Source organism: Nyctibius grandis, chromosome 17 (genome assembly GCF_013368605.1).
Source record: "Nyctibius grandis isolate bNycGra1 chromosome 17, bNycGra1.pri, whole genome shotgun sequence".
NCBI lineage: Eukaryota > Metazoa > Chordata > Aves > Nyctibiiformes > Nyctibiidae > Nyctibius > Nyctibius grandis.
In genome coordinates, this window is record NC_090674.1 from 2927279 (window position 1) to 2940272 (window position 12994).

The 12994-nt window shown below is 53.2% G+C and overlaps 1 protein-coding gene across 2 annotated transcripts in view; it reads right to left on the reverse strand.

Moving 5' to 3' along the window:
- Positions 1-1995: 1995 nt before the first annotated feature.
- Positions 1996-12994, reverse strand: part of KAZN (kazrin, periplakin interacting protein) — an 83329-nt gene continuing 72330 nt past the window's right edge. For both annotated transcript variants that reach the window (XM_068414667.1, XM_068414668.1), the window contains exons 3-8: positions 6605-6741; positions 6070-6240; positions 5569-5758; positions 4833-4963; positions 4489-4539; positions 1996-3925 (exon numbers count right to left, since the gene is read on the reverse strand). In XM_068414667.1, coding sequence (XP_068270768.1) covers positions 3758-3925; positions 4489-4539; positions 4833-4963; positions 5569-5758; positions 6070-6240; positions 6605-6741 — 848 coding nt within the window. In that variant the 3' untranslated portion in view covers positions 1996-3757. The remainder of the gene's footprint in view (positions 3926-4488; positions 4540-4832; positions 4964-5568; positions 5759-6069; positions 6241-6604; positions 6742-12994) is intronic.

The window sequence follows — 12994 nt, forward strand, 5'->3', positions numbered from 1 at the left end:
ATTGAAAGGGACCTCGAAAGATCATCTAGTCCAATCCCCCTGCCGGAGCAGGATTGCTTAGACCATCTCACACAGGAACGCGTCCAAGCGGGTTTTGAATGTCTCCAGAGAAGGAGACTCCACAACCTCTCTGGGCAGCCTGTGCCAGTGCTCAGATACCCTCACCGTAAAGAAGTTTTTCCTCATATTTATGTGGAACCTCCTGTGTTCCAGCTTGCACCCATTGCCCCTTGTCCTGTCAAGGGATGTCACTGAGAAGAGCCTGGCTCCATCCTCTTGACACTTGCCCTTTACATATTTATAAACATTAATGAGGTCACCCCTCAGTCTCCTCTTCTCTAAGCTAAAGAGACCCAGCTCCCTCAGCCTCTCCTCATAAAGGAGATGTTCCACCCCCTTAATCATCTTTGCGGCTCTGCGCTGGACTCTCTCTAGCAGTTCCCTGTCCTTCTTGAACTGAGGGGCCCAGAACTGGACACAATATTCCAGATGCGGCCTCACCAGGGCAGAGCAGAGGGGGAGGAGAACCTCTCTCGACCTGCTGACCACACCCCTTCTATAATACACCCCAGGATGCCATTGGCCTTCTTGGCCACAAGGGCACACTGCTGGCTCATGGTCATCCTGTTGTCCACTAGGACCCCCAGGTCCCTTTCCCCTACACTGCTCTCCAACAGCTCTGTCCCCAACTTGTACTCATACATGGCGTTGTTCTTGCCCAGATGAGCCACGACCAGCGAGCCACATCAGCCACACTGGGACCGGTGTTGCACCCACAGCTCTGCCACGCTCCCAGTGCTGAAGGGACCCGGAGCTTTTAAAACCACCCGTCCCCGTCCCTGGCACCCCGCGAGCAAAGCCCAGAGCAAATATTTGCAGGGAACCGCTCCAAGCGCAGCAAACCCCGCCGCGGTCTGCGCCCGGCTTATCTCGGCCGCCCTCAATAGTCACCCTTTAATGCAATGTTTAATTCCCATTAATACCATATTACAGCTCCAGGTGACAGAGCTGGGGAGCCAGCTGGCTTACAGTTATTTTTTTCTTTTTTTTTTTTTTTTTCCTTCTCCAGCTCTCCTCATTTCAGACTGTGGTGGCTCTTACCTGCTCCGCGGCTGCTCCCAAACCCAGAAGGATGTATCTGTTAAGGAAAAATAAAAAAAAAAAGGTACAAAACCAGAAAACCATTGCAGGACTTGTCTGAAATGTTGTTTTTTTCCTGGTCAATTGTCATTCGAGTACTCCCCGGGCACACCACCACCATCAAACCACGGCACCAGCCCCCGGCTCCACGGCCATCCTCTGCTGCCTCCAGCCTGCAGACACAGACGTCGACCCCGAACCGGCGCCAGACCCTGCTGGAACTGCTGGGAAGACCCTAAAAGTGACAAACACCACCTGTAAATTAATAATAATTATTTATCCATCCATAAATTCTTACCAATAATAATATACCCATCCACAAATTTGTACCAATAATTTATCCACCCATGAGTGGATTAATTAGTACCAATAATTTACTCACTAGCAAATGTTAGAGCACAAAAGCTCCTCATTTCTCTGTCCCACCTGCTTTTCTTGGCGTTACATCTTCCGTATCCAAGGGGACATCTCCCGGCTCTTCCCCCACATCCCCAAATCTTGACTTACCTTAAAAAAAATCCTTAAATACACATTTTATACAGCCCCAGCCTCCCACCAGCAGCACCGGACCCGGGTGCAAGCGCTCAGCCGGCAGCTGGTCGTGGGAAAGAGCCTTCTCCTGCATCCCCCCACCACCCCAGGGACCCCCGACCCGCACAGCACCCAGGGCAGGGGTGACATTCACCCCGCCTTGAACCCACATGGCTTGTGCCCGGTGCCACCACAGCGATGCCCACACGCCACCGCCGCCGTCAGCCCGGGATCTCCATCAGGCAAGCAATTAAATCACGTGGAGCTCATCCGTACTTTAAAATAAGCTTTATTTAGATCTTTTATAATTTTATATTTGCATCCATGCCTTCAAGGATTCTCCCCCACTCAACGCGGGGGAAAGTTAAATCTAATGTTACCCATAATTCATATGCTATTTATCGAAGTTCTCTTAAATAAATCATCCTCTTAGTAATTTTTAGAATTATTTCCTAATTTACAAAAAAAAAAAAAGCTGAAATGCAAAGGAAACTACTCGATAACAAGGAGATTTGCTCATCTGTTCCGGTGATTTATACTTTAAATTATAAAAACGCAAGGAGAACAACAACAAAAATACCCCCAAATAACAACAAAAAAGTCTAAAAACACTTTTCTGCAGAGAAAGATGCCGTGGGGCAAACCCTGCCCTGACACCCCAGGGCAGGGGCTGGTCCTCCCATTTGCCCCCCACCCACGGCCTCTCCGCATCATCCCCTTCGCAGGAACACCCGGCGCGAGGGCATCGGCGGTTCAGTTCGGCGATTTAAGACAAAACACCCCTTTTTTCTCCAACCAGGGCGCGAATTAATAAAAATAACAACGCTATTATAGCAATATTAAATAAATCTTAATACATTTTTTTTTTTAAGAGCTTAAAATTATATCGTAAGCATTAAAGCATAAGGTACTTATCTTGGCATAAGCAGAGCGCAGAGCGTGTTAGTGGAGAGGGGAAGCGGCCGCCTTGCCAGGGAGGGCGGTTTTGGGGCATTTCCAAGGGATTTGGAAGCACAAGCTCCACCTGCGCTTAAAAATCACCCCCCAGTGCCAGAAAAACCTCCCCGGCGGGGACTCGTACCGATTGCCCCAGCCCTCCCCGGCAGCGATAATGCCCCAAACAGGAGCAGGGCGACGTCTCCTCGGGATATCGCCTTTCCCCTCCTCCCAGCTCATGCCGGATCCCCCAAATTTTACTCGAAGCAAAGGGTGAGTCCCACAAACATGGGGAAAAAACCGCAGGCAAAGCTCCCACCCGCTTCCCCCCCGGCGTTTGATTCCCCAGCAATTATTTAGGTTTGCTTCTTCCAAGGCGTTAAGTGCTCCTGGGGCATCGGCAGCCGCGGGAGCCCGGGGTGGGGGGTCCGTGGCTCCAGCCCCCAGCAGCAGCAGCTTCCCAGGACAGTACAGTACAAACACACCCTCCTCCTCCTCCTCCCATCCCAACCGAGGTGGAAAAATAGAAAAAAAAAAAAAGATTCGCAAAACTTCTGCAATAATTTAGTTAGAATAGCTCCTCTGGGTTTGTGCAAATAAATTAAAAACAACTAAAAAAAGGAACGTTAAAACACTTAATTTCCAGACCGGCAGGCGTTACGACCAGCCCGTGTCATCTCCGCGGGGTTCGGCCAGGAAGACGTCACAGCAAATGAGATATTTGTGTGTGTGTGTGTGTGTGTGTGTGTGTGTGTTTTCTCTCTCAGGTCCCTCAGTTGGGCAGGTCCTTCGTCCCCGAGCGAGGACATCCCGCGGGCTGGGCTCCGGAAAACAGCGGTTTCGGACAAGAGACGTCACAAGCACAAAGTGCACAATATTTCGGGTATTTACAGAGACACAGCAGTCCTTCAAGTTTCAAGTTTCGTCAAAAAGAAGGAGGAAGTAAAACAAAAAAAAAACAATCAACGAAAAAAAAACCAACCCAAACTGACAAAAGGAGTTACCGGTATGGGGAAAAAAATAAAAAACACAAAAAAAAGGGAAAAAACTGCAGTTACGACACAGCTGCATCGCTCCCAAGACGACAGGTAACACGTCCACAGGCGGGGCCGGGCTGGGGTATGTACAGGGGCGACGGCGGGGCCGGGGGTCACCAGTCCGCGTCCTCCTCGATGTAGTAGTCGGGGGCCGTACCGTCGAAGAGGCCGGGGTCGAGGGACTTGCGCTGCTTCCCCCGGGCGAACACCCTGGAGATGGAGCCGAAGCCCATCTTCTCTTTCTTCTTTTTCCGTTTTTGGTCTTCCAGGTCCTCTAGAGACTGCGGGGAAGGGAGAGGACACGGGTTTGGCCACCGAGCTTCTCGTTCTCCCTCCCACCTCACGGACCACAGGGTCCAGGCCCCCAAAAAAAACCATTCTAGTCCAGGTGCAAAGTAATGTTAAAGTCCTGGACCAACAAAAAAATGAAGTATTCCTGACATATCTGCGGGGACACACTGGGCCCCCTCCTCACATTTCTGGGGTTTTGGCTTCTTGAGTCAACTGGATTCAGGATTTCAGCTCCAGGAACATAAGGAGGGTCAGAGCAAGGGTCTGCCCGTGGCGTGCTCAATTACCCCGTTAATTTTAGGGTCAAACACAGAATATTAACCTGATCTAGGCTGTGCCTTACAAAAATCAAGACCACTGCAACCGCCTATGGCATTACCTGGATTTTGGGGCAAATCATGGAAATCTGAGACATCCCAGACTTACAACTCAGGATGGCTTCTGCTTTTTTTTTAAAAAAACCAAAATCGTGCTTCTGACCCCCCCCCCAAATCGCTCACCAGCACAGGAGTGGGTCTTACAAGTGGGATTTACATGGGGTTTTGTGCCCTACCTGTACAATTGGGTTGTGCAAGTTCTTCTGTACCGGTCCAGGACTGTCCCCCTGCAACAGACGGAGATGGAGCCAATTGAATCAGCTCAGATAAACCCCCAGCAAAGCAGCTCTCCAGGTCAGCAAACCTCCAACCCGTACCCCACCCCAAAACCAACACCATTTTGGGAACCCAACCCTTCCCAAAACCAACATCACTTTGGGAACCCAACCCTTCCCAACCCAACCCTTCCCAACACCAACACCATTTTGGGAAGTGGAGGACCCGCAGCATCCCCAGAGCCCATCTCCCCCGCGAGCCCCACGCCGCGGGGAAGCAAACGCCCCATCATGTGGTGCCTCACGTTGCAGAGCGAGTGCGTTCGATGCCGGGGAGAATTGATGTCGCTCGGCGTGGATGACCGGTCGCCCTCGGCTGCGGAGGCGTCGGAGATGATGGACGGCTGCCGGGAATGACAGGGACTCACTCTGACGGCTGGAAGGCAAAGGGGGGGCACTGGGGAGTTAACATCACGCCAGCAAACCTGACCCCACACAAAACCTCTGATGCACTTCCAAAAAAACCTAGTTTTGGGGTGTTTTGCTCATTTTTAACCCTTTATGGAGGAATAACCTCTCCTATGAAGACAGGCTGAGAGAGTTGGGGCTCTTCAGCCTGGAGAAGAGAAGGTTCCAGGGAGACCTTCTAGCACCTTCCAGTACGCAAAGGGGCTACAGGAAAGCTGGAGAGGGACTCTTTACAAGGGCATGGAGTGATAGGGCGAGGGGGAACGGTTTGAAACTGAAAGAGGGGAGATTGAGATGAGATATGAGGAAGAAATTCTTTGGTGTGAGGGTGGTGAGACCCTGGCCCAGGTTGCCCAGAGCAGCTGTGGCTGCCCCCTCCCTGGCAGTGTTGAAGGCCAGGCTGGATGGGGCTTGGAGCAACCTGGTCTGGTGGAAGGTGTCCCTACCCGTGGCAGGGGGTTGGAACTGGATGGGCTTTAAGGTCCCTCCAACCCAAACCAGTCTGTGATTCTAATAAGGCAACTCCCCCAAATGGGTTTAGCCCCGCACCCTGATCCGTGCCAGGGGTCTCACCTTGCCGGTCCGCCGAGTGCTGGGGGTGCGAGTGGTAGAGGGTCTGCTGGCTCTGCCGGATGGCGGCCGTCAGCGGGAGGTCGGCCTGCATCACCCACTCCTGGTTGCCGTTCAGCACCGTCTCGCCCGGCATGGCCAAGGAGTGGCGCTTGGGGACGTCCTTGGTCAGCGTGGCCAGGGACTGCTTGGCCTGGGGGAAGGACACCAAGGTGGTGAGGTGGGGGGGGCAGAAAACCCACATGAACATCTCCTGGAGCAGCAGAACCAGCAGCAACACGCTGCACCAAACCCACCCCTTGGCAAATAAACACCCAAAGTGTGCTGCTCCCTGCACCAAGGACACCAGCTCCTTGTTAGCGATGGATTAATTTGCAATACTGCAATAAACATTTAACTTCAGCAAAACTTTCTGGGGTGTTGCAAGTGCTCGAGCCGCTGAGCCGGGCGCCCGCGGTGCAGGGCTGACCCCTGCGTCGTGCCCGCCACCGTTACTGAGCTCACCATGGCCAGCTCGGCCTCCAGCTCCTTCATGCGGTTGTCTTTGAGGTCGAGCTGGGAGCGGAGGGCGCTGGCGTGGTCCGTCGCCTCCTTGGCTTGTCGCCGCAGCTCCCACTTCTCCCGCTCCAGCAGGTCCTTCTCCTTGGCCAGGGCTTTCACCGCGTCCTCGCTCTCCTGCCGGGAACAGGGTGGTCGTTGGGAAGGGGAAGGCCATAACGCTACTGAAGGCCCTCTCCCACCCTCTGCAGACACAACACCCTCGGGGGCCACCAGATTGATGTGGTGCCAACAGGAATGTGGCACCTTTGGGTGTCATGAGAGCCCTGGGCTGGCAGGGATGGCAGCAGGCCCCCTGAAAAGTGATGCCCACCATGCACCTGGTTAAAATTACATTAAATTTCCCAAGTCAGCCTGTCTGCAAGAGGTCAGCTGGAGCTTTGGTGTGTTTTTTGCCCGATGGCAAACCTAGTTTCATGCTCACGCTGCTGTCAGCCCCTCCCCATGCCCCAAGACCACGGCGCTGGGCTCCCGCACTCACTTTCCTGTGCTGCTCGTAGTTCCTGATGAAGTCGCGGAGCTGCTCCTCGCGGCTCTCCAGCGTGGCGTACAGCTGCTGCATCTGGCTCACCAGGTCCGTCTTCTCCGCCTTCAAGCGCTTGCGGTCGGCTTTCATGGCTGCGGGAGAGGCGACGGCTGGAGCGCGGGGGCACGGCAGGGCCCTCGCCTCCACTGCTTTGATTTCACAGCAAAATTACAATAGAATTAAATAGAATAGAACTAAGTCATTTTGGTTGGAAAGGACCTTTAAGATTATCGAGTCCAACCGTTAACCCAGCACTGCCCAGCCCACCACTAACCCATGTCCCTCAGCACCACATCTACTCGTCTTTTAAATCCCCCCAGGGATGGTGACCCCACCACTGCCCTGGGCAGCCTGTTCCAGTGCTTGACAACCCTTTCCATGAAGAAATTGTCCCTGATCTCCAATCTAAACCTCCCCTGGTGCAACTTGAGGCTGTTTCCTCTCATCCTATCGCTTGTTACCTGGGAGAAGAGACCAACCCCCACCTCACTACACCTTCCTTTCAGGTAGCTGTAGACAGCAATAAGGTCTCCCCTCAGCCTCCTTTTCTCCAGGCTAAACACCCCCAGCTCCTCCCCAGAAGTTCTCCAGACCCTTCTCCTTGTGCTCCAGACCCTTCACCACCTTCGCTGCCCTTCTCTGGACTCGCTCCAGCACCTCAAGGTCTTTCTCGTAGTGAGGGGCCCAAACCTGAACACAGGATTCGAGGTGTGGCCTCACCAGTGCCGACCACAGGAGGACAATCCCTGCCCTCGTCCTGCTGGCCACACTAGTGCTGATACAAGCCAGGATGCTGGTGGCCTTCTTGGCCACCTGGGCACGCTGCTGGCTTATATCCAGCCGCCATCGACCAACACCCCCAGGTCCTTTTCCCCCAGGCACTTTCCAGTCACTCTTCCCCAGCCTGTAGCGGTGTGTGGGGTTGTTGTGCCCCAAGTGCAGGATCCAGCCCTTGGCCTTGGTGAACCTCACACAATTGGCCTCGGATTTAACTCCATTCACCAAGGGCTGCCCTCACCCCCATTGCTGCACCCCCTGCACGCACCCAGCAGCCCCCTGAAACGCCTGTCCATCGCTGCCGCGGCTCCGAATCATCCCCCACCCTCCCAGGGGCACCTCGTCCCCCTGGAAAAGGAGACTGGGGAGCAAAACCGCTGCCGCAGCCTCCAGGGCGAGCGCAGGAAAACCCGCTGCTCCCTTGCCAGGATAAATAAACCACAACGGGTTTATTTTTAGCAGCCAGGCGGGTTCCTGCAGCGCTCCCACGAGCCCGGGGCACGGCTCCCCGAGTGTCCCCCTGCCACCTCCACGATGCTGTGCAGGGATGAGGGGACAGAGCGGGAGGCTGGGGGGGTCAGAGGCAGCACGGGATGCGACAGGAACATTTCACCAGCCCCAAAACAAACCTGAGACCTTCGTATTTTCCCCCTCCCGTGCAGCAGCGAGGGATGCTCGCTGACCACCGACACGGGACAGCTTGCTGCAAGGCTGGTCACAGAAGTCACAGAATCAATGAGGTTGGAAGAGCCCTCTGGGATCATCGAGTCCAACCATTGCCCTGACACTACCACATCAACTAGACCAGGGCACTAAGTGCCATGTCCAGTCTTTTCTTGAACACCTCCAGAGATGGTGACTCCACCACCTCCCTGGACAGTCCCTTCCAGTGTCTAACGACCCTTGCTGAGAAGAAATGCTTCCTAATGTCCAACCTGAACCTCCCCTGGCAAAGCTTGAGGCTGTGTCCTCTTGTCCTAGCGCTGGTTGCCTGGGAGAAGAGGCCGACTGTCCACTACAACCTTCCTTCAGGTAGTTGTAGACTGCAATAAGGTCACCTCTGAGACTCCTCTTTCTCCAGGCTAAACACCCCCAGCTCCCTCAGCCGTTCCTCGGAGGTCAGACCCTCCAGGCCCTTCACCAGCTTGGTCGCCCTCCTCTGGACTCGCTCCAACACCTCAACATCTCTCTTGAAGTGCGGGGCCCAGAACTGGACACAGGATTCAAGGTGTCCCCTCACCAGTGCCGAGCACAGAGGGACGATCCCTTCCCCAGACGGGCTGGCTACACTAGTCCTAATAGAGGCCAGGATGCCATTGGCATATATATTTTTTAATTTCCTCGAGAATACTGAGAGGCTCTTACAAAACTTTAAGCCACATTTGCACTCTCTGATGTTAGAAGCAACAAAAGGCTCCTAATGAATTTAATTAAATAGCAGGTCCCCTATAGCCTACAACCTGCTTTAATTAGCGGCGGCATTCGGGGTCCTTAAAGATTTAGAGAAAACACTTCACTGCTTGCCAAAAAAAATACATAAAATGCTCAGAAGTCCTATTAGAAGAGCACATACCATCTCCCAAGGTTGAATATTTACCAATATTCACACCAACCACTACTGCAAGAAGATGATGGACTTTGGGTATTGCACGAGCAGGTTTTTCCCCTATTAAGCCACCAGGACTATTTACCATTTGTTTCAGTTCATATTCAAGAGGTTTGCTAAAATTAATGCACTTTTTCCCCCCTCTCTGTTACCACCGCTCTCCCTCCTCCAAAACTTATTAGCTCCCAAGCTTAAAGAAGATTTATCAGTCATTTGAGGACTTAATTCCAAACTCAGTTAATAGGAAATTAATTGAAAGAGGCAGGAGGAATAACGTGGGTTTTCACTGGTCATCAGGGCCATCCAAGGAGGTGAAATGGCTTTGTCCTTCACTTGGATGATCCAGGGACAGGTTTCTGTACCCCAACCCACCCAGGAGTATCTAAAGAAACTCGCCTACAGGCCATCTGCACGGTGGGCTCTGGCAAAACCTCCAACCTGTTCATAACCCCAAGACAACATGAGAAGCAAGAAATCCTAAATCCACACCATAAGCGGGAAGTATTTACCTCACACATCTTATTTGCATTATTTATTTTTCCCTCCCACCCAAAGCACACGGCAGAAATAGAAGGGGAACCCACCAGCCCCTCCTCGGACTCGGCAGCAACCCTGGCAGCACGCGGTGGGAAGGGCGGGTTGGGAACGGCTGTGTGAACCCCCCGGCTCTCGCCTTCACCCCCCAACATCCCCACCTGCACCATCAGTCCTGCGCTCCTGTTCCTTGAGCTTCCGCCTCCTCCCACCCGTGATGACACCACCGAAGGTGCCACCACCCCACGGTGTCTGTCTGACCCCAGCATCTAATGACTTCTGGATGGGAATCAGCTTCCACATGCTACAACCAGACATTTCCCCCCTAAGAAGGGGGCTGCTATAAATACCAGCCCCTCTCCAAAAATCATAATATCAAGTTAAGGGAAAATGAGGTGGGGGTGGTCGCACCATCTAGCCCAGGTTTGCTTGGAGGGCATACAGATAATTAGTTTGACCGCCTTGGTAATGTGGTATTAGATGAAAAACGACTATGTTTGGACCATAGAAATAGCGTCTCTGCCTGGCTGCTCGGTCCCGGGATGAAGCATCAGAGCCCAAACCAAGCCAAGGCACTGGCAGGGGACGCAGCCCACCTCTGACCCTCCTAAAGAGCAGCTCCCTCCGGCTCCCATCACTTGCGAGCACTCCTCTCGCCCCGTGCAATGGGGATTTTCATGTCAGGAACAGAACCAGAGCTGACTTTATCACTTACTGATTCATATACTTATTTTCTAATGTAGGGAAACGTGTCCTCAGGGGTCACCGCTCAAGCCCTGGCGATGCCCTGTGCAAGAGGAATGCGTAAACCCACCCTGTCCCACTAACACTCACTTAATTTCTCCTCTTTCTCCATCCCAACCATGAAATTCAATATTGTCACCATGACTAACCCATAAAATCGGTCAGCCCTGCGCAGGAATCGCAGCACCACTCCTTGTTTTGTAATTACAGAGGCGGGCGCGCTCCCCGGGCGCAGCCGTCGCGATCTTGCCGGTGAAGACGTCAACGTTACGCGGCGTCGGGCAGAGCGCGTGTGGAGGTACGGCACAGGCAGGAAATTCAAGTGCAATGGTGACTTTGAGGAAATAATTCGAGGAGGCATTTGACTTGGGGGAATTTACCTGGAAACATCCTGCTATAGGGCCAAGGGCTTTCCAAACCAGAACCCTCACCCTCCATGGTCATGACAAGGTGGTCTTCTGCTGAGAGTTTAAGGTGGATCTTCAAAGGAGCACAGTGGGTTTGCTTTACAGAGCTCCATGTCTCTTTGGTGGAGAGGGCTTCCTTGGCTGGGTCCATGGCTGGGAGACCCATCCGCTGGGACACTCATCCATCAAGGACACCCCATCCCCTTGCTGTACTCACTCAGCTGCACTGAGGATTTCTGCAGGAGGCTTGTCCCAGCCCAAACACCATCCCTGTGAGATCACAGCTCCAAGCCACTGGTTTGGGAAGAGAGGAGACCAGGCTACAACCCATTTGCGGAGCAGACGTGAGGTCGGTTCACGCCTTCCCGAGCAGCAGGGAAAGCAATCCCGAGGTCTCCACTTTGGCACTCAAAAAGGAAACAGGAACCAGGTTTGCTCTGCGCGTGACAACCCTGCAGGCAAGCTCCAGCCTCTCGGATATCCTTCCCACCAACGGCATTTCTGCCATCAGCCCACACGCTCACAGATGTCACCCGGCCAAGAGGCTCCTCGAGTCCTCCAGGCACTTGGGCACGGCCCCTGCCCGCAGCAGGACCCAGCAGTAATAAAGCTGTCTGCAGCTTCTCCCATCAGAAATCCAGGCCACATCCATCCCTTCCCAGAAAAATATAATTGTATTAACCCTGTAAACACGATCCCGAGTCCCAGCCAAGGAGGGGAGGATGACAGGACGGAGCACTACAGGATTTTATTTGGATGTTAATTGATCAAAAAAAAGTGCAAGAGATGGAATTAGCCCAGAAAAAGGAGCAATAAATATGCATGAAGCACATGCTGCCAGGGATACAGAAACCTCTCGGGTTACTCCCGCGGAGCATCCTGCGCTGCTGCACACCCCCGCTCCCTCCCTCCTCCACCCAGATCACAAACCGACCCCTGCACGGCCGTGCAAAACGAAGGCTGTTAAAACTCCTGGAGCCCCCAAAAGCAAACCCCGCAGCAAACCCCCTGTGTTAAGTGAGCCGACATCTATCTGAACGGGCTGGGCTGCGCTCCCAGGCTCAGAGCCAGCAGCGACGACAGATTTCCATATAATTTCTCCGCTAATGACATTACCCACGACCCAAGGCGGGTCGTGTGGGGATGCTGATGCTCCCGGGTGCGGAGCATCCTCTACGCATGCTGCGAGGCGGGAGGTGGCCTTGGGAGATGCTCTCTGGCCGTGGGACAGGACTGGCACCAACCCCTGACCTCCGGGACAGCATGGCCAGGTCTCCCCGCACTGCCTTACCCTGCACCTCCTTAACACAGAGCCGTTATTTCCCAAACGCCTCTATCAACTGACACACTTCCCCTGGCAGAACCATTCACCAGGCGCAGCTATTCCCATTTTTCCTCCCCTTTTGGCTACATTCCTCCACAGACAATTTTTCACAGAAAGGAAAAAGGATTTTTTTTTTTCCCCTCCAGCTGCTGATCCCGTTTCCACATCACCCGTCCCCATCCCCGCTGCCGTGCTAAGCCTGCTCTGCTGCCCAGCGCCTCCAGCCCAGCTCGCGGGGCCGCATCCAGCACGGCGAGCTCTTCCAAATTACTCTAAAGCTTTCCAATATTGCAGGGGAGGGAAGAGGCACCGATTTAAAAGGGCTTCTTGTTACGTGCCTTTCCAAGCACAAGCCGAGATTCCCTCTTCCTGGCCATCACACCTGCAGAGAAGTCCTGGAAAACCAATCCCACAGAGCGGCCAAGAAAAACCCAATAAAAACCCAACATTCTGTTCCTTAAATACTCACAATTCTCAAGCCAAACTCACTTTTTCTCAGCATTATCCTCCACAGAAGCGTGTATGACCTCACTGCAGCTTCTTAGATGAGTTATTATTGGGGTTTTTTTGGACTATTTTTAGTCTTAAAATAGTTCTGCTCTTCCACATTTTGCATTTAGCAGCACTTCCCCCTCCCTGTACATGCAGAGCAAATATTCTCTAATTAAGGTTTTTTTTCCTCCGTTTACAGTTTTATAAACCCAGAGCATTTCCTGCTGCCGGAGGCTGCACCGACAGTGGGGTGGAGGGGGCAAGATTTTTCAAGTTATTTTGGCTGTTACTAACTTATAGGGATGCTTTTACAAATCAGAAAGTGATAAAATAACATTTTCTCCAATCCCTTCCCCGAATACAGACTCAGCCCAATTCCCTGCCCCTCTCTGCACACCTCAGCATCCCGGACGGGGGGACACGTGGTGGGACGGGGCTCTCCCGCCCCGCAGCTCCTCAGC